Source organism: Brachyhypopomus gauderio, unplaced genomic scaffold (genome assembly GCF_052324685.1).
Source record: "Brachyhypopomus gauderio isolate BG-103 unplaced genomic scaffold, BGAUD_0.2 sc533, whole genome shotgun sequence".
Classification (NCBI taxonomy): Eukaryota; Metazoa; Chordata; class Actinopteri; order Gymnotiformes; family Hypopomidae; genus Brachyhypopomus; species Brachyhypopomus gauderio.
In genome coordinates this window covers 18,537-44,063 of record NW_027507354.1, presented here as the reverse complement: position 1 = coordinate 44,063, position 25,527 = coordinate 18,537, and the positions used below count along the sequence as shown (strand labels likewise).

The 25,527-nt window shown below is 37.3% G+C and overlaps 1 protein-coding gene and 1 pseudogene across 5 annotated transcripts; both read right to left on the bottom strand.

Annotated features, from left to right (window-relative positions):
• Window positions 1-15,362, bottom strand: LOC143506831 (uncharacterized). Of its 5 annotated transcripts, none has more exons than XM_076996445.1 (7): window positions 10,591-10,728; window positions 9,797-10,066; window positions 3,149-3,353; window positions 1,585-2,624; window positions 1,428-1,497; window positions 613-781; window positions 1-508 (listed from the first exon to the last, which is right to left on the bottom strand). In XM_076996445.1, the coding sequence occupies exons 2-7, from the start codon at window positions 9,956-9,958 to the stop codon at window positions 346-348; spliced, it is 1,809 nt and encodes a 602-aa protein (XP_076852560.1). In that variant the 5' UTR covers window positions 9,959-10,066; window positions 10,591-10,728; the 3' UTR covers window positions 1-345. The 5 variants fall into 5 exon arrangements, with proteins under 5 accessions (XP_076852560.1, XP_076852561.1, XP_076852564.1 ...); XM_076996446.1 differs by having other exon boundaries at window positions 613-775; XM_076996449.1 differs by lacking the exons at window positions 9,797-10,066; window positions 10,591-10,728 and adding an exon at window positions 7,788-7,924.
• On the bottom strand, window positions 14,881-25,527 carry LOC143506832 (uncharacterized; annotated as a pseudogene).

Here is a 25,527-nt window from a genome sequence, read left to right as displayed (position 1 = left end):
TTCAAGTATATTATTTATTAAACAAAATGATAACAATCACAACCTCAGAACAAATTCTGTGAATTCAAACTCAATTCAGTGAATTGTCTGAATAATCTGGCAATCGATCCCGTCTCATTTTCAAACTCAAAAAAAAAAAAAAAACAATGATTAAAGGACTTATTTTTCTGGGAGAGGCCAGTAAAATTAAACTAAAATGTTCCTTTAAAAAATTAAATGTGCTAATAATAAAATAAATTTAAAAACAAAACAAAATTAAATTAAACAGCCCAAAACTGGTAAAATTTCCTCTATCTGCACACACTACTAGTGAATGCATTAGTGCGAGTGTGAAAAATTGCTTGCCTAAATGAAGTCCCACTGAAAGTCCATGAGATTCTTTAGGAGTGTGGAGACACGAGGATTTACTGTGAAAGATTTCTTGTTCACAAGTCTACCGGTCCTCTTTGAGACCACCTTGCCCCGGCTAGTCTTTGAACCCCTCTCTGGATTTATCCCAACAAAGCGCCTGGAGAGACAACAGTATAAAAATAATAATTGGTTGGTGACTTTCAGAGTGATTTGGGAAATGAAGCACGCACAAATACAGATATAAGACACAAAATGTCTTACCTCTGAATGAACTCCAAAGTACAAGATGCCTCCTCCTGGTACTGCAAGTTGAACACGTAGTACATTGCAAACAAAGTTGCAAGCCCAGTCAAGAATGCAGGTAGGATGCCCTCACAAATGACATGACCCTCAAGACTAATCATCCAGCCTTGAATGACCTGGTCTGTTCCTTGCATAAAAAAAACATTGTTTTAACTAACAATGACACATGTTATTAAAGCAAAGCAAAGCATCAGCACTCCTTGTGGATTTAGCCTGCTAAACAGTGAGTATGTGTGTGTGTGTGTTGGAGTGTGAGTTAGGGGTTACACAAAATAGTCAACTAGTTGATTTTACTGCTACTGGTCATGAGAATATGACACTAACAAAAAAGAAAGTCTTGAGAAGCGTGGTGTTTTCAGGGTCATACCTCCGGTTTGCTGAAGGTTAATGCAATCCAGGGCTCATTGGAAAAGGGCATGCCATGCTCTACTTGACTAGTCTGGCTTCATTGTGAATTTTTTAGGTTGGAGTTTAAAAGTCAGTTAGGGTAAGTGAGTGTGTGAGAGTGAGTGAGTGAAGGTGAGAGTTAGTTAAGTGGATGAGTATGCGTGAGACTGAATATGAGTGAGAATGAGTGTGTGTGAGTGCAAGTGAGAGTAAGTTAAGTGAGAGATTGTGACTCTGAGTGAGTCTGACTGTGCAAAAGTTACTTGACGAAGTATTTTGCATTAAAAATATAATTTTTCTCCAATTACTTAATTTGACTAAAGTATTGATAACATTGCTTTGCTGAATAAAAGTAATATGCAAAAGTCATACACAGATATACATACCAAGAAGTATCAGACGAGGACTTGCAGGGAGTGTTAGAGTCCTCTCAACATCTGCTGCAGTGGCACTGGTCTGAAGAAAATGAAAAGATTCATATCCTAAGTATAACACCGAGATTAAACACAAATTCTAACAAAAGAAAACAAAAAGTAAACTCACATCTGCATGAAAAATGAGCCCACTGGTATTCTCTTGAAAGTGTGTCATAAGTAGCTGTACAACACGGATTGGTTCCTCGACATCTTCAGTTTTCGAGAGGACAGCTTTTACATTTGCATCTTTAGATTTTGATTTAAAGTATTCTGTAATCGGTCCTCCACATTCTGCCATGGAAATCTCCAAAGCTCGCAACACATTAATCTCAGTGAGCATCTGAAAATGGCAGAAGATTGACTTCTGATTAAAGAGGTAAGGCCACTGGCTTCTCAAGTCTTGGACTGAAGGTGGTGGTGCTGTATTTAGATGCTGACGCAGAAGACAGAATGTAGTCTCCATTAGATTTTTTACTTCAGATTTCTCTACTCCACCCATTCCCTCCTGACTATAAATCTCCTGTAATCTTTGACGTTTTGCCTCCACTGTTTCCTCTGTTTCTTCAGGCGGGAATTGAGGCTGAAATCTCACACAACCATAAGTGTCAGTCGGCCTCATCTTACCTCCAGTGTTTGATGCTGAGGCTCTATGGCGTATGTTACTCTCACGGTTCAGATTCTCAATACGTGTCTTGACTTGTATAAGCAGTGATGTATAACCTCCAGCCATTACTGAACCATCAGGAAACATGTCTGCAAAACTATTAGGATACTGCCTAATAATGTTTCTACAGACAGTGAGACACTGTGCTCGTGTAGGGCACAACTCAAACTTGCGCATCTCACTTACAAGAATTCTGACCATCTGACGGCGTTCTGGAGGTTTAGGTCTCTTACCAGAGGAAATTGCTGTTTGTATTTCTGGCGGCATTTTCTCCCATGGGACTTGAAATCTTTCAGGCCATGTCTTTGCAATGTGTAATGGTCTGGTATTTGGGCTTCTGCTGTCTGTTTCTGAAGACAGTGATGTGGAGGGTGAGCTTGACTCTTCATATCCATGCGAAAGAAAAGAATCTGAATGCAGTGATGGATTAGAACATGCTGTTGGGCTGGAGAGTGGTGAATGGCTTGATATTACTTCCATATTCAAAGTGAGGGTCTCTGCCTCTGAAAGGCAACAAAATAAATAAAGGTAGAAGTTTAATTTACATTTAATTAAAATTTTCTTTACTACAAATATGTCATTAGATAAACAATAAGCAAAAAGACATAAATTATGTGGTTGTCAATCGTGGTTGAAGTAGTTTTTATAGTATTTAATAGTTAAAAGTATTTTTGCTTGCTTGATCACACCCATTTAAAGTCAAACAGCATGTTAATATGGTAATTAGTTAAATAATTTGTGGTTCAAGCAGAGGAATCTCCAAAATGTGCAAGCCAGTGCATAGATGATAACTGTTTGGTGCTATATTCGGAGCCATTTTCAAAAGGTGGAACTACATAAAACACATTCCCCATCAATATGAAGAACCATTTTGTAATGCAAACAACAATTTAAGCATGAAATGTTCTACATAGAACCATTCATTTTATTACAGAACAATTCAGGAACCATCTTTGTAGTCAGTGTAGTCTAGAACAGAACTGAAAACCACTGATCCACCCTTATGATATATTAAGGTCTACATTACCCAATTTGAAGGCCTCTAGTAGTTTCCTGAGTTGAATTACTGGCAAGACTTCACAAATATCTTCTTGTTGTACATATCGTAGGTCGTCTTTATTTTCTACTCCACAATTCTGAAGTATAGAGATCAGCTGTCCACAAGTTTCTTCAGAAATATTGGGCAAAGCCTTGAGAATGATGGCCTTTATGTCTTCAATCAAGAGGGACATCTTTGTACAAGGACAGAAAGGTATGGTGAAGAATTAGTAATGGCATGCCCCACACCATGTACTCAGGCAAGGGGTAGTAATCTAGCAGATTCTTGTGGTTAACACAGCACATTTTCCCTAATGGTTTAAGACTATAAGCACCCATGTCAGGAAGACGCACAGCCTGACGCTCCTCTGTAATAAAATGTATTTCTAAACCCTCATGAACGAGAATTACTTTAATTTTTCCCACTACAAGGTCTTCTTGTTCACCAATCAAGATGTACATGTTCTTTTTGTATTTTGTGCCCTTCACTGTAACTTCATGTGCTATCTCAGTGTTGAGAGACTCAAAGTTGAGATGCGAAACTGCTTGTCTAATCTCATCATTATAGTCACCTAAAAAAAACTCTGCGCTTTTGACCACAGCAACATCTGCTGGAAAAAAATTTCCAGCATAAAGAAATGCCTGCAACAGCTGATGTCTCTCTGCTAGGGTTCCACAAAGATTTTTAAAGTTGTGCAATTTTCTGGCACATTGCTTAAAATATGTATGTTTGCTCTCAAATCTTAGAGTCCATAGACGTATGAGAGGCCCAAAGTGAATGATCAGCTCAGGATAATGACTAAGGTAATGATGCTTGGGTTTTAGTGGTTGAGTAGGAAAGGCTTGCCTTCGAGAATACAGATATTCCTCCATTAGAACTCCTAAATAGGCTACTTGACCAGTAAAAATAGCTGGTGCACATATGAGCTCAACAATCTCTCTTAGCTGCAAAATCAGCCTCCATATTTCACTCTCACTTGGATTACTGATTTTGTCTCTGATTAAGACTGGCAGCATCCTGAGTAAACACCAGTTTTGTGCAGCATGGCCAGATAGCTTTTCTCCCCCTGCACTAACCTCACTGGGTTTGTTGTTACCATCATTACCCAAGTACTTGAATTGATTTATCCGTTGATTCAGTTCCCTATATGTGAATTGCTTGTCCACTGTTACAAGATAACGAATGTATAATGACAAATCAGAAGATACAACCCCTTCAAAAAGGTCGTGACCAAGACATGGAGGTAACCCTGGCTGACAGACATGAAAATAGCTTAGTTGATTAAACACAGAATCAAATTTGACACCACCACTGGAACTCAAAGCTGCATTATCACTCAGAGACTGGAGGTGGTCTCTATGTAACTGCACTGTTCGCTTAACGCCTTTGAAAAGGGGATCTGCTTGAAAAGTTGCTCTGTCAATGGTACAATACCTACAGAAGTATTCACTCTTACTAAAATTTTCTATGAATCCTCCTATATTATGTGCACCTGGATTGTCCCCAACAATGGAACACAATATTCCCTTGCAAACCTGTCCATCAGGAAAAGCAATGCCACCCATCTCTAGATCTTTAAGACCTTTTATCAAGGGACCCAAGACTTTCTCTTGACCAAAATGCTTGAAATCCTGCTCTCTGCAAAGTAGAACAAGCTGCAGTTGGTCAATGCTTGATCTATGATGTGGTGCAATATCTGCAAGAGTAGCATACACACAAAGTATTTTGTGTTTCTTCTTCCCAGATCCCAGAGGGTTGGCTACTTCTAAGGCATCCTGATATAGGATCAATCCAAATGAATTCTCTGCATGAAACAACACATTTTCTGACAAGTGTTTTCCATCCCAAACATCCTGAAGGATATCTTTAGCTTGGAATGATGTGGACACTTGTTTATGATGTTCCCTAATTGAGTCAATCTGAAATAGAGACTTGATCGTTTCTTTAATTGGAACATACTGTGCAAAACATTCTTTGCCTGCCTTATTCTGCCCCAGACAAATTGGAATTGGTTCAATGTAATTGAAATTATTTTTGAAAACTGTTTTCCTTCTCTGGTTAGTTTTCAGGGTGTGAGAATTGCATCTTCGAAAGAGATCTTCATTTTTTAATACATCAATAACGGCACTTATGTCTGCTTCATGAACCCCAAGTGTAGCCAGCCTCTCTTTCAGTTTGAAAAGTAAATGTGACTGGCTTATATCATGTATTTCTTGCAGATGTTCAACAATTGTTTGCACTGTAAAAAATTCCTGTAAAAAAACAGCTAAATTACAACAGTAAAATGCTGTTTTTTGTAAAATATGTTAATACTGTAAAAAAACAGCTAAATTACAACAGTAAAATGCTGTTTTTTGTAAAATACGGTAATACTGTGAAAAGGAAATAGTTATTTACAGTATTACCGTATGCTAAAAAGAAGTAAATCATTTTACGGTACAGAACAGTATTTTCTCAAAGCCGCCTTCAGCTCCGCCCACATTCAGATGCTGCCGTTGTAAAAAAGCCCTGAGGATTACTCTTCCCGGGTGTATCATTAACAAGGTAAGCTGCCTCAGTCAAACAAAGTGGTGTTTTGTTCTGTGGACTTTCAGATTGATTAACAGATTAGATGTCTAACTCTACACCATTAAGTTTTAGCTAGCATTGAATGTGAGAGCTGTCTGGTTCGCTACAGCTAATATTTATTTAGTAACCTAAATCAACATGTTAGCCTATATGTTAACTTAGTTAGTACAATTTTTTTTTTCATTAATTGCTTAACTATCATTTGAAGCTGCCTTTGTATTTATTCCCCTGTGGTTTATTATTATGAAGGTAATTTTTACCATATTGCGAGAATTTTTATTTGCTCCCTAGTAGCTTGATAGTGCAAGTGCAACCAGAAGGGTTGCTCACTTTGATAAATTGCTTTTGTTTGGCCTTGTGGGAGTCATTAATCATTGAAAGAATTTTTTTTTAATTGCACAAGTAGAACAGGTTGGTCTTAAATGTTAGCCCACATAATTAATTGCTGCTAATAGTGACACAAACTAATATTAATGTAGTAATTATTCATGTCTTCTACTTCTAAAGCATTCTTGGAGTTTTTATTTGGATGCATGACATCCGAATTTTAAAATGATTTGCCAGGTTTGTGGACATGAAGCTAGAACGGTTGTTGCACATGTTCGGCACATGCGAATTCACAGGCATGTAGCCAATATAGCCTTTAAGTGTGGTTTTTCAGATTGTAAAAGAACCTTCCAAAAATTTTCAGCATTTAAAACTCACACATATCGACATAAACGAAACTCTGGAATTACATCTAGGCTATTTGCCATATTAGACTTGACTTGTCATGTTGATTTATGTGATATCAGGTGTGAAAATTTGAAGAGCTTTTTTGCTCATTTGAAAACGCACATTAGGGAGGGAAAAGAAGTGTCTTGTCCATTTCAACAGTGTAACAGAAAGTTTGCAGTTGTGTCTACCTTTACTTCTCACATATCTAGGAAGCACAAAGATCATGGGGAACAAAACCTTGTTAACTCCATTGTAAACCCTGACTGCCCCTTTGTTGCAGAACAGTCTGATATGCAGATAGGTGCTCCTCCTCATTTTGAGGAAAGTACTGAAGAGGTCTGCCCAGAAATCATTGATGAACCTCTGTTCTTGAGATGTCTAGCCCAGTTTTACCTAAAACTTCAGGCCAAATGTCTGCTTCCATCCACCACTATACACACTGTAAAAAATTTACCCGTAATATTACAGTAAAATACTGGCAGCAGGGTTTCCAGCTATTTACTGTAATTTTTACAGCTTCTGTACTGTATTTTAAATTACAGTTTCTTACTGTTGTATGAAAATACATTAAAATACCGTGAATTTCTGTAAATACGGTAAAATACTGGCAGCTGTGTTTCCAGCTCTATACTGTAATTTTTACAGCTTCTGTACTGTATTTTAAATTACAGTTTCTTACTGTTGTATAAAATACATTAAAATACCGTGAATTTCAGTAAATACAGTAAAATACTGGCAGCAGGGTTTCCAGCTCTTTACTGTAATTTTACAGTTTCTATACTATATTCTGAATTACAGATTTTTACCATTGTATTAACATACCATGAAATTGACTGTCATTTTAGTGTCTGTATACTGTATTCTGAATAAATAAAAATTTTCCCCATGACAGCTGTCCAATTTAAGTAAGTAATCTGTGAAATTACTTCACTGACATACAAATTAGATTTCTAAAAAATAAACTAAACTGACCAAAAATAAGTCCAGCATAAAAATGTTCAAGTATATTATTTATTAAACAAAATGATAACAATCACAACCTCAGAACAAATTCTGTGAATTCAAACTCAATTCAGTGAATTGTCTGAATAATCTGGCAATCGATCCCGTCTCATTTTCAAACTCAAAAAAAAAAAAAAAACAATGATTAAAGGACTTATTTTTCTGGGAGAGGCCAGTAAAATTAAACTAAAATGTTCCTTTAAAAAATTAAATGTGCTAATAATAAAATAAATTTAAAAACAAAACAAAATTAAATTAAACAGCCCAAAACTGGTAAAATTTCCTCTATCTGCACACACTACTAGTGAATGCATTAGTGCGAGTGTGAAAAATTGCTTGCCTAAATGAAGTCCCACTGAAAGTCCATGAGATTCTTTAGGAGTGTGGAGACACGAGGATTTACTGTGAAAGATTTCTTGTTCACAAGTCTACCGGTCCTCTTTGAGACCACCTTGCCCCGGCTAGTCTTTGAACCCCTCTCTGGATTTATCCCAACAAAGCGCCTGGAGAGACAACAGTATAAAAATAATAATTGGTTGGTGACTTTCAGAGTGATTTGGGAAATGAAGCACGCACAAATACAGATATAAGACACAAAATGTCTTACCTCTGAATGAACTCCAAAGTACAAGATGCCTCCTCCTGGTACTGCAAGTTGAACACGTAGTACATTGCAAACAAAGTTGCAAGCCCAGTCAAGAATGCAGGTAGGATGCCCTCACAAATGACATGACCCTCAAGACTAATCATCCAGCCTTGAATGACCTGGTCTGTTCCTTGCATAAAAAAAACATTGTTTTAACTAACAATGACACATGTTATTAAAGCAAAGCAAAGCATCAGCACTCCTTGTGGATTTAGCCTGCTAAACAGTGAGTATGTGTGTGTGTGTGTTGGAGTGTGAGTTAGGGGTTACACAAAATAGTCAACTAGTTGATTTTACTGCTACTGGTCATGAGAATATGACACTAACAAAAAAGAAAGTCTTGAGAAGCGTGGTGTTTTCAGGGTCATACCTCCGGTTTGCTGAAGGTTAATGCAATCCAGGGCTCATTGGAAAAGGGCATGCCATGCTCTACTTGACTAGTCTGGCTTCATTGTGAATTTTTTAGGTTGGAGTTTAAAAGTCAGTTAGGGTAAGTGAGTGTGTGAGAGTGAGTGAGTGAAGGTGAGAGTTAGTTAAGTGGATGAGTATGCGTGAGACTGAATATGAGTGAGAATGAGTGTGTGTGAGTGCAAGTGAGAGTAAGTTAAGTGAGAGATTGTGACTCTGAGTGAGTCTGACTGTGCAAAAGTTACTTGACGAAGTATTTTGCATTAAAAATATAATTTTTCTCCAATTACTTAATTTGACTAAAGTATTGATAACATTGCTTTGCTGAATAAAAGTAATATGCAAAAGTCATACACAGATATACATACCAAGAAGTATCAGACGAGGACTTGCAGGGAGTGTTAGAGTCCTCTCAACATCTGCTGCAGTGGCACTGGTCTGAAGAAAATGAAAAGATTCATATCCTAAGTATAACACCGAGATTAAACACAAATTCTAACAAAAGAAAACAAAAAGTAAACTCACATCTGCATGAAAAATGAGCCCACTGGTATTCTCTTGAAAGTGTGTCATAAGTAGCTGTACAACACGGATTGGTTCCTCGACATCTTCAGTTTTCGAGAGGACAGCTTTTACATTTGCATCTTTAGATTTTGATTTAAAGTATTCTGTAATCGGTCCTCCACATTCTGCCATGGAAATCTCCAAAGCTCGCAACACATTAATCTCAGTGAGCATCTGAAAATGGCAGAAGATTGACTTCTGATTAAAGAGGTAAGGCCACTGGCTTCTCAAGTCTTGGACTGAAGGTGGTGGTGCTGTATTTAGATGCTGACGCAGAAGACAGAATGTAGTCTCCATTAGATTTTTTACTTCAGATTTCTCTACTCCACCCATTCCCTCCTGACTATAAATCTCCTGTAATCTTTGACGTTTTGCCTCCACTGTTTCCTCTGTTTCTTCAGGCGGGAATTGAGGCTGAAATCTCACACAACCATAAGTGTCAGTCGGCCTCATCTTACCTCCAGTGTTTGATGCTGAGGCTCTATGGCGTATGTTACTCTCACGGTTCAGATTCTCAATACGTGTCTTGACTTGTATAAGCAGTGATGTATAACCTCCAGCCATTACTGAACCATCAGGAAACATGTCTGCAAAACTATTAGGATACTGCCTAATAATGTTTCTACAGACAGTGAGACACTGTGCTCGTGTAGGGCACAACTCAAACTTGCGCATCTCACTTACAAGAATTCTGACCATCTGACGGCGTTCTGGAGGTTTAGGTCTCTTACCAGAGGAAATTGCTGTTTGTATTTCTGGCGGCATTTTCTCCCATGGGACTTGAAATCTTTCAGGCCATGTCTTTGCAATGTGTAATGGTCTGGTATTTGGGCTTCTGCTGTCTGTTTCTGAAGACAGTGATGTGGAGGGTGAGCTTGACTCTTCATATCCATGCGAAAGAAAAGAATCTGAATGCAGTGATGGATTAGAACATGCTGTTGGGCTGGAGAGTGGTGAATGGCTTGATATTACTTCCATATTCAAAGTGAGGGTCTCTGCCTCTGAAAGGCAACAAAATAAATAAAGGTAGAAGTTTAATTTACATTTAATTAAAATTTTCTTTACTACAAATATGTCATTAGATAAACAATAAGCAAAAAGACATAAATTATGTGGTTGTCAATCGTGGTTGAAGTAGTTTTTATAGTATTTAATAGTTAAAAGTATTTTTGCTTGCTTGATCACACCCATTTAAAGTCAAACAGCATGTTAATATGGTAATTAGTTAAATAATTTGTGGTTCAAGCAGAGGAATCTCCAAAATGTGCAAGCCAGTGCATAGATGATAACTGTTTGGTGCTATATTCGGAGCCATTTTCAAAAGGTGGAACTACATAAAACACATTCCCCATCAATATGAAGAACCATTTTGTAATGCAAACAACAATTTAAGCATGAAATGTTCTACATAGAACCATTCATTTTATTACAGAACAATTCAGGAACCATCTTTGTAGTCAGTGTAGTCTAGAACAGAACTGAAAACCACTGATCCACCCTTATGATATATTAAGGTCTACATTACCCAATTTGAAGGCCTCTAGTAGTTTCCTGAGTTGAATTACTGGCAAGACTTCACAAATATCTTCTTGTTGTACATATCGTAGGTCGTCTTTATTTTCTACTCCACAATTCTGAAGTATAGAGATCAGCTGTCCACAAGTTTCTTCAGAAATATTGGGCAAAGCCTTGAGAATGATGGCCTTTATGTCTTCAATCAAGAGGGACATCTTTGTACAAGGACAGAAAGGTATGGTGAAGAATTAGTAATGGCATGCCCCACACCATGTACTCAGGCAAGGGGTAGTAATCTAGCAGATTCTTGTGGTTAACACAGCACATTTTCCCTAATGGTTTAAGACTATAAGCACCCATGTCAGGAAGACGCACAGCCTGACGCTCCTCTGTAATAAAATGTATTTCTAAACCCTCATGAACGAGAATTACTTTAATTTTTCCCACTACAAGGTCTTCTTGTTCACCAATCAAGATGTACATGTTCTTTTTGTATTTTGTGCCCTTCACTGTAACTTCATGTGCTATCTCAGTGTTGAGAGACTCAAAGTTGAGATGCGAAACTGCTTGTCTAATCTCATCATTATAGTCACCTAAAAAAAACTCTGCGCTTTTGACCACAGCAACATCTGCTGGAAAAAAATTTCCAGCATAAAGAAATGCCTGCAACAGCTGATGTCTCTCTGCTAGGGTTCCACAAAGATTTTTAAAGTTGTGCAATTTTCTGGCACATTGCTTAAAATATGTATGTTTGCTCTCAAATCTTAGAGTCCATAGACGTATGAGAGGCCCAAAGTGAATGATCAGCTCAGGATAATGACTAAGGTAATGATGCTTGGGTTTTAGTGGTTGAGTAGGAAAGGCTTGCCTTCGAGAATACAGATATTCCTCCATTAGAACTCCTAAATAGGCTACTTGACCAGTAAAAATAGCTGGTGCACATATGAGCTCAACAATCTCTCTTAGCTGCAAAATCAGCCTCCATATTTCACTCTCACTTGGATTACTGATTTTGTCTCTGATTAAGACTGGCAGCATCCTGAGTAAACACCAGTTTTGTGCAGCATGGCCAGATAGCTTTTCTCCCCCTGCACTAACCTCACTGGGTTTGTTGTTACCATCATTACCCAAGTACTTGAATTGATTTATCCGTTGATTCAGTTCCCTATATGTGAATTGCTTGTCCACTGTTACAAGATAACGAATGTATAATGACAAATCAGAAGATACAACCCCTTCAAAAAGGTCGTGACCAAGACATGGAGGTAACCCTGGCTGACAGACATGAAAATAGCTTAGTTGATTAAACACAGAATCAAATTTGACACCACCACTGGAACTCAAAGCTGCATTATCACTCAGAGACTGGAGGTGGTCTCTATGTAACTGCACTGTTCGCTTAACGCCTTTGAAAAGGGGATCTGCTTGAAAAGTTGCTCTGTCAATGGTACAATACCTACAGAAGTATTCACTCTTACTAAAATTTTCTATGAATCCTCCTATATTATGTGCACCTGGATTGTCCCCAACAATGGAACACAATATTCCCTTGCAAACCTGTCCATCAGGAAAAGCAATGCCACCCATCTCTAGATCTTTAAGACCTTTTATCAAGGGACCCAAGACTTTCTCTTGACCAAAATGCTTGAAATCCTGCTCTCTGCAAAGTAGAACAAGCTGCAGTTGGTCAATGCTTGATCTATGATGTGGTGCAATATCTGCAAGAGTAGCATACACACAAAGTATTTTGTGTTTCTTCTTCCCAGATCCCAGAGGGTTGGCTACTTCTAAGGCATCCTGATATAGGATCAATCCAAATGAATTCTCTGCATGAAACAACACATTTTCTGACAAGTGTTTTCCATCCCAAACATCCTGAAGGATATCTTTAGCTTGGAATGATGTGGACACTTGTTTATGATGTTCCCTAATTGAGTCAATCTGAAATAGAGACTTGATCGTTTCTTTAATTGGAACATACTGTGCAAAACATTCTTTGCCTGCCTTATTCTGCCCCAGACAAATTGGAATTGGTTCAATGTAATTGAAATTATTTTTGAAAACTGTTTTCCTTCTCTGGTTAGTTTTCAGGGTGTGAGAATTGCATCTTCGAAAGAGATCTTCATTTTTTAATACATCAATAACGGCACTTATGTCTGCTTCATGAACCCCAAGTGTAGCCAGCCTCTCTTTCAGTTTGAAAAGTAAATGTGACTGGCTTATATCATGTATTTCTTGCAGATGTTCAACAATTGTTTGCACTGTAAAAAATTCCTGTAAAAAAACAGCTAAATTACAACAGTAAAATGCTGTTTTTTGTAAAATATGTTAATACTGTAAAAAAACAGCTAAATTACAACAGTAAAATGCTGTTTTTTGTAAAATACGGTAATACTGTGAAAAGGAAATAGTTATTTACAGTATTACCGTATGCTAAAAAGAAGTAAATCATTTTACGGTACAGAACAGTATTTTCTCAAAGCCGCCTTCAGCTCCGCCCACATTCAGATGCTGCCGTTGTAAAAAAGCCCTGAGGATTACTCTTCCCGGGTGTATCATTAACAAGGTAAGCTGCCTCAGTCAAACAAAGTGGTGTTTTGTTCTGTGGACTTTCAGATTGATTAACAGATTAGATGTCTAACTCTACACCATTAAGTTTTAGCTAGCATTGAATGTGAGAGCTGTCTGGTTCGCTACAGCTAATATTTATTTAGTAACCTAAATCAACATGTTAGCCTATATGTTAACTTAGTACAATTTTTTTTTTCATTAATTGCTTAACTATCATTTGAAGCTGCCTTTGTATTTATTCCCCTGTGGTTTATTATTATGAAGGTAATTTTTACCATATTGCGAGAATTTTTATTTGCTCCCTAGTAGCTTGATAGTGCAAGTGCAACCAGAAGGGTTGCTCACTTTGATAAATTGCTTTTGTTTGGCCTTGTGGGAGTCATTAATCATTGAAAGAATTTTTTTTTAATTGCACAAGTAGAACAGGTTGGTCTTAAATGTTAGCCCACATAATTAATTGCTGCTAATAGTGACACAAACTAATATTAATGTAGTAATTATTCATGTCTTCTACTTCTAAAGCATTCTTGGAGTTTTTATTTGGATGCATGACATCCGAATTTTAAAATGATTTGCCAGGTTTGTGGACATGAAGCTAGAACGGTTGTTGCACATGTTCGGCACATGCGAATTCACAGGCATGTAGCCAATATAGCCTTTAAGTGTGGTTTTTCAGATTGTAAAAGAACCTTCCAAAAATTTTCAGCATTTAAAACTCACACATATCGACATAAACGAAACTCTGGAATTACATCTAGGCTATTTGCCATATTAGACTTGACTTGTCATGTTGATTTATGTGATATCAGGTGTGAAAATTTGAAGAGCTTTTTTGCTCATTTGAAAACGCACATTAGGGAGGGAAAAGAAGTGTCTTGTCCATTTCAACAGTGTAACAGAAAGTTTGCAGTTGTGTCTACCTTTACTTCTCACATATCTAGGAAGCACAAAGATCATGGGGAACAAAACCTTGTTAACTCCATTGTAAACCCTGACTGCCCCTTTGTTGCAGAACAGTCTGATATGCAGATAGGTGCTCCTCCTCATTTTGAGGAAAGTACTGAAGAGGTCTGCCCAGAAATCATTGATGAACCTCTGTTCTTGAGATGTCTAGCCCAGTTTTACCTAAAACTTCAGGCCAAATGTCTGCTTCCATCCACCACTATACACACTGTAAAAAATTTACCCGTAATATTACAGTAAAATACTGGCAGCAGGGTTTCCAGCTATTTACTGTAATTTTTACAGCTTCTGTACTGTATTTTAAATTACAGTTTCTTACTGTTGTATGAAAATACATTAAAATACCGTGAATTTCTGTAAATACGGTAAAATACTGGCAGCTGTGTTTCCAGCTCTATACTGTAATTTTTACAGCTTCTGTACTGTATTTTAAATTACAGTTTCTTACTGTTGTATAAAATACATTAAAATACCGTGAATTTCAGTAAATACAGTAAAATACTGGCAGCAGGGTTTCCAGCTCTTTACTGTAATTTTACAGTTTCTATACTATATTCTGAATTACAGATTTTTACCATTGTATTAACATACCATGAAATTGACTGTCATTTTAGTGTCTGTATACTGTATTCTGAATAAATAAAAATTTTCCCCATGACAGCTGTCCAATTTAAGTAAGTAATCTGTGAAATTACTTCACTGACATACAAATTAGATTTCTAAAAAATAAACTAAACTGACCAAAAATAAGTCCAGCATAAAAATGTTCAAGTATATTATTTATTAAACAAAATGATAACAATCACAACCTCAGAACAAATTCTGTGAATTCAAACTCAATTCAGTGAATTGTCTGAATAATCTGGCAATCGATCCCGTCTCATTTTCAAACTCAAAAAAAAAAAAAAAACAATGATTAAAGGACTTATTTTTCTGGGAGAGGCCAGTAAAATTAAACTAAAATGTTCCTTTAAAAAATTAAATGTGCTAATAATAAAATAAATTTAAAAACAAAACAAAATTAAATTAAACAGCCCAAAACTGGTAAAATTTCCTCTATCTGCACACACTACTAGTGAATGCATTAGTGCGAGTGTGAAAAATTGCTTGCCTAAATGAAGTCCCACTGAAAGTCCATGAGATTCTTTAGGAGTGTGGAGACACGAGGATTTACTGTGAAAGATTTCTTGTTCACAAGTCTACCGGTCCTCTTTGAGACCACCTTGCCCCGGCTAGTCTTTGAACCCCTCTCTGGATTTATCCCAACAAAGCGCCTGGAGAGACAACAGTATAAAAATAATAATTGGTTGGTGACTTTCAGAGTGATTTGGGAAATGAAGCACGCACAAATACAGATATAAGACACAAAATGTCTTACCTCTGAATGAACTCCAAAGTACAAGATGCCTCCTCCTGGTACTGCAAGTTGAACACGTAGTACATTGCAAACAAAGTTGCAAGCCCAGTCAAGAATGCAGGTAGGATGCCCTCACAAATGACATGACCCTCAAGACTAATCATCCAGCCTTGAATGACCTGGTCTGTTCCTTGCATAAAAAAAACATTGTTTTAACTAACAATGACACATGTTATTAAAGCAAAGCAAAGCATCAGCACTCCTTGTGGATTTAGCCTGCTAAACAGTGAGTATGTGTGTGTGTGTGTTGGAGTGTGAGTTAGGGGTTACACAAAATAGTCAACTAGTTGATTTTACTGCTACTGGTCATGAGAATATGACACTAACAAAAAAGAAAGTCTTGAGAAGCGTGGTGTTTTCAGGGTCATACCTCCGGTTTGCTGAAGGTTAATGCAATCCAGGGCTCATTGGAAAAGGGCATGCCATGCTCTACTTGACTAGTCTGGCTTCATTGTGAATTTTTTAGGTTGGAGTTTAAAAGTCAGTTAGGGTAAGTGAGTGTGTGAGAGTGAGTGAGTGAAGGTGAGAGTTAGTTAAGTGGATGAGTATGCGTGAGACTGAATATGAGTGAGAATGAGTGTGTGTGAGTGCAAGTGAGAGTAAGTTAAGTGAGAGATTGTGACTCTGAGTGAGTCTGACTGTGCAAAAGTTACTTGACGAAGTATTTTGCATTAAAAATATAATTTTTCTCCAATTACTTAATTTGACTAAAGTATTGATAACATTGCTTTGCTGAATAAAAGTAATATGCAAAAGTCATACACAGATATACATACCAAGAAGTATCAGACGAGGACTTGCAGGGAGTGTTAGAGTCCTCTCAACATCTGCTGCAGTGGCACTGGTCTGAAGAAAATGAAAAGATTCATATCCTAAGTATAACACCGAGATTAAACACAAATTCTAACAAAAGAAAACAAAAAGTAAACTCACATCTGCATGAAAAATGAGCCCACTGGTATTCTCTTGAAAGTGTGTCATAAGTAGCTGTACAACACGGATTGGTTCCTCGACATCTTCAGTTTTCGAGAGGACAGCTTTTACATTTGCATCTTTAGATTTTGATTTAAAGTATTCTGTAATCGGTCCTCCACATTCTGCCATGGAAATCTCCAAAGCTCGCAACACATTAATCTCAGTGAGCATCTGAAAATGGCAGAAGATTGACTTCTGATTAAAGAGGTAAGGCCACTGGCTTCTCAAGTCTTGGACTGAAGGTGGTGGTGCTGTATTTAGATGCTGACGCAGAAGACAGAATGTAGTCTCCATTAGATTTTTTACTTCAGATTTCTCTACTCCACCCATTCCCTCCTGACTATAAATCTCCTGTAATCTTTGACGTTTTGCCTCCACTGTTTCCTCTGTTTCTTCAGGCGGGAATTGAGGCTGAAATCTCACACAACCATAAGTGTCAGTCGGCCTCATCTTACCTCCAGTGTTTGATGCTGAGGCTCTATGGCGTATGTTACTCTCACGGTTCAGATTCTCAATACGTGTCTTGACTTGTATAAGCAGTGATGTATAACTGAACCATCAGGAAACATGTCTGCAAAACTATTAGGATACTGCCTAATAATGTTTCTACAGACAGTGAGACACTGTGCTCGTGTAGGGCACAACTCAAACTTGCGCATCTCACTTACAAGAATTCTGACCATCTGACGGCGTTCTGGAGGTTTAGGTCTCTTACCAGAGGAAATTGCTGTTTGTATTTCTGGCGGCATTTTCTCCCATGGGACTTGAAATCTTTCAGGCCATGTCTTTGCAATGTGTAATGGTCTGGTATTTGGGCTTCTGCTGTCTGTTTCTGAAGACAGTGATGTGGAGGGTGAGCTTGACTCTTCATATCCATGCGAAAGAAAAGAATCTGAATGCAGTGATGGATTAGAACATGCTGTTGGGCTGGAGAGTGGTGAATGGCTTGATATTACTTCCATATTCAAAGTGAGGGTCTCTGCCTCTGAAAGGCAACAAAATAAATAAAGGTAGAAGTTTAATTTACATTTAATTAAAATTTTCTTTACTACAAATATGTCATTAGATAAACAATAAGCAAAAAGACATAAATTATGTGGTTGTCAATCGTGGTTGAAGTAGTTTTTATAGTATTTAATAGTTAAAAGTATTTTTGCTTGCTTGATCACACCCATTTAAAGTCAAACAGCATGTTAATATGGTAATTAGTTAAATAATTTGTGGTTCAAGCAGAGGAATCTCCAAAATGTGCAAGCCAGTGCATAGATGATAACTGTTTGGTGCTATATTCGGAGCCATTTTCAAAAGGTGGAACTACATAAAACACATTCCCCATCAATATGAAGAACCATTTTGTAATGCAAACAACAATTTAAGCATGAAATGTTCTACATAGAACCATTCATTTTATTACAGAACAATTCAGGAACCATCTTTGTAGTCAGTGTAGTCTAGAACAGAACTGAAAACCACTGATCCACCCTTATGATATATTAAGGTCTACATTACCCAATTTGAAGGCCTCTAGTAGTTTCCTGAGTTGAATTACTGGCAAGACTTCACAAATATCTTCTTGTTGTACATATCGTAGGTCGTCTTTATTTTCTACTCCACAATTCTGAAGTATAGAGATCAGCTGTCCACAAGTTTCTTCAGAAATATTGGGCAAAGCCTTGAGAATGATGGCCTTTATGTCTTCAATCAAGAGGGACATCTTTGTACAAGGACAGAAAGGTATGGTGAAGAATTAGTAATGGCATGCCCCACACCATGTACTCAGGCAAGGGGTAGTAATCTAGCAGATTCTTGTGGTTAACACAGCACATTTTCCCTAATGGTTTAAGACTATAAGCACCCATGTCAGGAAGACGCACAGCCTGACGCTCCTCTGTAATAAAATGTATTTCTAAACCCTCATGAACGAGAATTACTTTAATTTTTCCCACTACAAGGTCTTCTTGTTCACCAATCAAGATGTACATGTTCTTTTTGTATTTTGTGCCCTTCACTGTAACTTCATGTGCTATCTCAGTGTTGAGAGACTCAAAGTTGAGATGCGAAACTGCTTGTCTAATCTCATCATTATAGTCACCTAAAAAAAACTCTGCGCTTTTGACCACAGCAACATCTGCTGGAAAAAAATTTCCAGCATAAAGAAATGCCTGCAACAGCTGATGTCTCTCTGCTAGGGTTCCACAAAGATTTTTAAAGTTGTGCAATTTTCTGGCACATTGCTTAAAATATGTATGTTTGCTCTCAAATCTTAGAGTCCATAGACGTATGAGAGGCCCAAAGTGAATGATCAGCTCAGGATAATGACTAAGGTAATGATGCTTGGGTTTTAGTGGTTGAGTAGGAAAGGCTTGCCTTCGAGAATACAGATATTCCTCCATTAGAACTCCTAAATAGGCTACTTGACCAGTAAAAATAGCTGGTGCACATATGAGCTCAACAATCTCTCTTAGCTGCAAAATCAGCCTCCATATTTCACTCTCACTTGGATTACTGATTTTGTCTCTGATTAAGACTGGCAGCATCCTGAGTAAACACCAGTTTTGTGCAGCATGGCCAGATAGCTTTTCTCCCCCTGCACTAACCTCACTGGGTTTGTTGTTACCATCATTACCCAAGTACTTGAATTGATTTATCCGTTGATTCAGTTCCCTATATGTGAATTGCTTGTCCACTGTTACAAGATAACGAATGTATAATGACAAATCAGAAGATACAACCCCTTCAAAAAGGTCGTGACCAAGACATGGAGGTAACCCTGGCTGACAGACATGAAAATAGCTTAGTTGATTAAACACAGAATCAAATTTGACACCACCACTGGAACTCAAAGCTGCATTATCACTCAGAGACTGGAGGTGGTCTCTATGTAACTGCACTGTTCGCTTAACGCCTTTGAAAAGGGGATCTGCTTGAAAAGTTGCTCTGTCAATGGTACAATACCTACAGAAGTATTCACTCTTACTAAAATTTTCTATGAATCCTCCTATATTATGTGCACCTGGATTGTCCCCAACAATGGAACACAATATTCCCTTGCAAACCTGTCCATCAGGAAAAGCAATGCCACCCATCTCTAGATCTTTAAGACCTTTTATCAAGGGACCCAAGACTTTCTCTTGACCAAAATGCTTGAAATCCTGCTCTCTGCAAAGTAGAACAAGCTGCAGTTGGTCAATGCTTGATCTATGATGTGGTGCAATATCTGCAAGAGTAGCATACACACAAAGTATTTTGTGTTTCTTCTTCCCAGATCCCAGAGGGTTGGCTACTTCTAAGGCATCCTGATATAGGATCAATCCAAATGAATTCTCTGCATGAAACAACACATTTTCTGACAAGTGTTTTCCATCCCAAACATCCTGAAGGATATCTTTAGCTTGGAATGATGTGGACACTTGTTTATGATGTTCCCTAATTGAGTCAATCTGAAATAGAGACTTGATCGTTTCTTTAATTGGAACATACTGTGCAAAACATTCTTTGCCTGCCTTATTCTGCCCCAGACAAATTGGAATTGGTTCAATGTAATTGAAATTATTTTTGAAAACTGTTTTCCTTCTCTGGTTAGTTTTCAGGGTGTGAGAATTGCATCTTCGAAAGAGATCTTCATTTTTTAATACATCAATAACGGCACTTATGTCTGCTTCATGAACCCCAAGTGTAGCCAGCCTCTCTTTCAGTTTGAAAAGTAAATGTGACTGGCTTATATCATGTATTTCTTGCAGATGTTCAACAATTGTTTGCACTGTAAAAAATTCCTGTAAAAAAACAGCTAAATTACAACAGTAAAATGCTGTTTTTTGTAAAATATGTTAATACTGTAAAAAAACAGCTAAATTACAACAGTAAAATGCTGTTTTTTGTAAAATACGGTAATACTGTGAAAAGGAAATAGTTATTTACAGTATTACCGTATGCTAAAAAGAAGTAAATCATTTTACGGTACAGAACAGTATTTTCTCAAAGCCGCCTTCAGCTCCGCCCACATTCAGATGCTGCCGTTGTAAAAAAGCCCTGAGGATTACTCTTCCCGGGTGTATCATTAACAAGGTAAGCTGCCTCAGTCAAACAAAGTGGTGTTTTGTTCTGTGGACTTTCAGATTGATTAACAGATTAGATGTCTAACTCTACACCATTAAGTTTTAGCTAGCATTGAATGTGAGAGCTGTCTGGTTCGCTACAGCTAATATTTATTTAGTAACCTAAATCAACATGTTAGCCTATATGTTAACTTAGTTAGTACAATTTTTTTTTTCATTAATTGCTTAACTATCATTTGAAGCTGCCTTTGTATTTATTCCCCTGTGGTTTATTATTATGAAGGTAATTTTTACCATATTGCGAGAATTTTTATTTGCTCCCTAGTAGCTTGATAGTGCAAGTGCAACCAGAAGGGTTGCTCACTTTGATAAATTGCTTTTGTTTGGCCTTGTGGGAGTCATTAATCATTGAAAGAATTTTTTTTTAATTGCACAAGTAGAACAGGTTGGTCTTAAATGTTAGCCCACATAATTAATTGCTGCTAATAGTGACACAAACTAATATTAATGTAGTAATTATTCATGTCTTCTACTTCTAAAGCATTCTTGGAGTTTTTATTTGGATGCATGACATCCGAATTTTAAAATGATTTGCCAGGTTTGTGGACATGAAGCTAGAACGGTTGTTGCACATGTTCGGCACATGCGAATTCACAGGCATGTAGCCAATATAGCCTTTAAGTGTGGTTTTTCAGATTGTAAAAGAACCTTCCAAAAATTTTCAGCATTTAAAACTCACACATATCGACATAAACGAAACTCTGGAATTACATCTAGGCTATTTGCCATATTAGACTTGACTTGTCATGTTGATTTATGTGATATCAGGTGTGAAAATTTGAAGAGCTTTTTTGCTCATTTGAAAACGCACATTAGGGAGGGAAAAGAAGTGTCTTGTCCATTTCAACAGTGTAACAGAAAGTTTGCAGTTGTGTCTACCTTTACTTCTCACATATCTAGGAAGCACAAAGATCATGGGGAACAAAACCTTGTTAACTCCATTGTAAACCCTGACTGCCCCTTTGTTGCAGAACAGTCTGATATGCAGATAGGTGCTCCTCCTCATTTTGAGGAAAGTACTGAAGAGGTCTGCCCAGAAATCATTGATGAACCTCTGTTCTTGAGATGTCTAGCCCAGTTTTACCTAAAACTTCAGGCCAAATGTCTGCTTCCATCCACCACTATACACACTGTAAAAAATTTACCCGTAATATTACAGTAAAATACTGGCAGCAGGGTTTCCAGCTATTTACTGTAATTTTTACAGCTTCTGTACTGTATTTTAAATTACAGTTTCTTACTGTTGTATGAAAATACATTAAAATACCGTGAATTTCTGTAAATACGGTAAAATACTGGCAGCTGTGTTTCCAGCTCTATACTGTAATTTTTACAGCTTCTGTACTGTATTTTAAATTACAGTTTCTTACTGTTGTATAAAATACATTAAAATACCGTGAATTTCAGTAAATACAGTAAAATACTGGCAGCAGGGTTTCCAGCTCTTTACTGTAATTTTACAGTTTCTATACTATATTCTGAATTACAGATTTTTACCATTGTATTAACATACCATGAAATTGACTGTCATTTTAGTGTCTGTATACTGTATTCTGAATAAATAAAAATTTTCCCCATGACAGCTGTCCAATTTAAGTAAGTAATCTGTGAAATTACTTCACTGACATACAAATTAGATTTCTAAAAAATAAACTAAACTGACCAAAAATAAGTCCAGCATAAAAATGTTCAAGTATATTATTTATTAAACAAAATGATAACAATCACAACCTCAGAACAAATTCTGTGAATTCAAACTCAATTCAGTGAATTGTCTGAATAATCTGGCAATCGATCCCGTCTCATTTTCAAACTCAAAAAAAAAAAAAAAACAATGATTAAAGGACTTATTTTTCTGGGAGAGGCCAGTAAAATTAAACTAAAATGTTCCTTTAAAAAATTAAATGTGCTAATAATAAAATAAATTTAAAAACAAAACAAAATTAAATTAAACAGCCCAAAACTGGTAAAATTTCCTCTATCTGCACACACTACTAGTGAATGCATTAGTGCGAGTGTGAAAAATTGCTTGCCTAAATGAAGTCCCACTGAAAGTCCATGAGATTCTTTAGGAGTGTGGAGACACGAGGATTTACTGTGAAAGATTTCTTGTTCACAAGTCTACCGGTCCTCTTTGAGACCACCTTGCCCCGGCTAGTCTTTGAACCCCTCTCTGGATTTATCCCAACAAAGCGCCTGGAGAGACAACAGTATAAAAATAATAATTGGTTGGTGACTTTCAGAGTGATTTGGGAAATGAAGCACGCACAAATACAGATATAAGACACAAAATGTCTTACCTCTGAATGAACTCCAAAGTACAAGATGCCTCCTCCTGGTACTGCAAGTTGAACACGTAGTACATTGCAAACAAAGTTGCAAGCCCAGTCAAGAATGCAGGTAGGATGCCCTCACAAATGACATGACCCTCAAGACTAATCATCCAGCCTTGAATGACCTGGTCTGTTCCTTGCATAAAAAAAACATTGTTTTAACTAACAATGACACATGTTATTAAAGCAAAGCAAAGCATCAGCACTCCTTGTGGATTTAGCCTGCTAAACAGTGAGTATGTGTGTGTGTGTGTTGGAGTGTGAGTTAGGGGTTACACAAAATAGTCAACTAGTTGATTTTACTGCTACTGGTCATGAGAATATGACACTAACAAAAAAGAAAGTCTTGAGAAGCGTGGTGTTTTCAGGGTCATACCTCCGGTTTGCTGAAGGTTAATGCAATCCAGGGCTCATTGGAAAAGGGCATGCCATGCTCTACTTGACTAGTCTGGCTTCATTGTGAATTTTTTAGGTTGGAGTTTAAAAGTCAGTTAGGGTAAGTGAGTGTGTGAGAGTGAGTGAGTGAAGGTGAGAGTTAGTTAAGTGGATGAGTATGCGTGAGACTGAATATGAGTGAGAATGAGTGTGTGTGAGTGCAAGTGAGAGTAAGTTAAGTGAGAGATTGTGACTCTGAGTGAGTCTGACTGTGCAAAAGTTACTTGACGAAGTATTTTGCATTAAAAATATAATTTTTCTCCAATTACTTAATTTGACTAAAGTATTGATAACATTGCTTTGCTGAATAAAAGTAATATGCAAAAGTCATACACAGATATACATACCAAGAAGTATCAGACGAGGACTTGCAGGGAGTGTTAGAGTCCTCTCAACATCTGCTGCAGTGGCACTGGTCTGAAGAAAATGAAAAGATTCATATCCTAAGTATAACACCGAGATTAAACACAAATTCTAACAAAAGAAAACAAAAAGTAAACTCACATCTGCATGAAAAATGAGCCCACTGGTATTCTCTTGAAAGTGTGTCATAAGTAGCTGTACAACACGGATTGGTTCCTCGACATCTTCAGTTTTCGAGAGGACAGCTTTTACATTTGCATCTTTAGATTTTGATTTAAAGTATTCTGTAATCGGTCCTCCACATTCTGCCATGGAAATCTCCAAAGCTCGCAACACATTAATCTCAGTGAGCATCTGAAAATGGCAGAAGATTGACTTCTGATTAAAGAGGTAAGGCCACTGGCTTCTCAAGTCTTGGACTGAAGGTGGTGGTGCTGTATTTAGATGCTGACGCAGAAGACAGAATGTAGTCTCCATTAGATTTTTTACTTCAGATTTCTCTACTCCACCCATTCCCTCCTGACTATAAATCTCCTGTAATCTTTGACGTTTTGCCTCCACTGTTTCCTCTGTTTCTTCAGGCGGGAATTGAGGCTGAAATCTCACACAACCATAAGTGTCAGTCGGCCTCATCTTACCTCCAGTGTTTGATGCTGAGGCTCTATGGCGTATGTTACTCTCACGGTTCAGATTCTCAATACGTGTCTTGACTTGTATAAGCAGTGATGTATAACCTCCAGCCATTACTGAACCATCAGGAAACATGTCTGCAAAACTATTAGGATACTGCCTAATAATGTTTCTACAGACAGTGAGACACTGTGCTCGTGTAGGGCACAACTCAAACTTGCGCATCTCACTTACAAGAATTCTGACCATCTGACGGCGTTCTGGAGGTTTAGGTCTCTTACCAGAGGAAATTGCTGTTTGTATTTCTGGCGGCATTTTCTCCCATGGGACTTGAAATCTTTCAGGCCATGTCTTTGCAATGTGTAATGGTCTGGTATTTGGGCTTCTGCTGTCTGTTTCTGAAGACAGTGATGTGGAGGGTGAGCTTGACTCTTCATATCCATGCGAAAGAAAAGAATCTGAATGCAGTGATGGATTAGAACATGCTGTTGGGCTGGAGAGTGGTGAATGGCTTGATATTACTTCCATATTCAAAGTGAGGGTCTCTGCCTCTGAAAGGCAACAAAATAAATAAAGGTAGAAGTTTAATTTACATTTAATTAAAATTTTCTTTACTACAAATATGTCATTAGATAAACAATAAGCAAAAAGACATAAATTATGTGGTTGTCAATCGTGGTTGAAGTAGTTTTTATAGTATTTAATAGTTAAAAGTATTTTTGCTTGCTTGATCACACCCATTTAAAGTCAAACAGCATGTTAATATGGTAATTAGTTAAATAATTTGTGGTTCAAGCAGAGGAATCTCCAAAATGTGCAAGCCAGTGCATAGATGATAACTGTTTGGTGCTATATTCGGAGCCATTTTCAAAAGGTGGAACTACATAAAACACATTCCCCATCAATATGAAGAACCATTTTGTAATGCAAACAACAATTTAAGCATGAAATGTTCTACATAGAACCATTCATTTTATTACAGAACAATTCAGGAACCATCTTTGTAGTCAGTGTAGTCTAGAACAGAACTGAAAACCACTGATCCACCCTTATGATATATTAAGGTCTACATTACCCAATTTGAAGGCCTCTAGTAGTTTCCTGAGTTGAATTACTGGCAAGACTTCACAAATATCTTCTTGTTG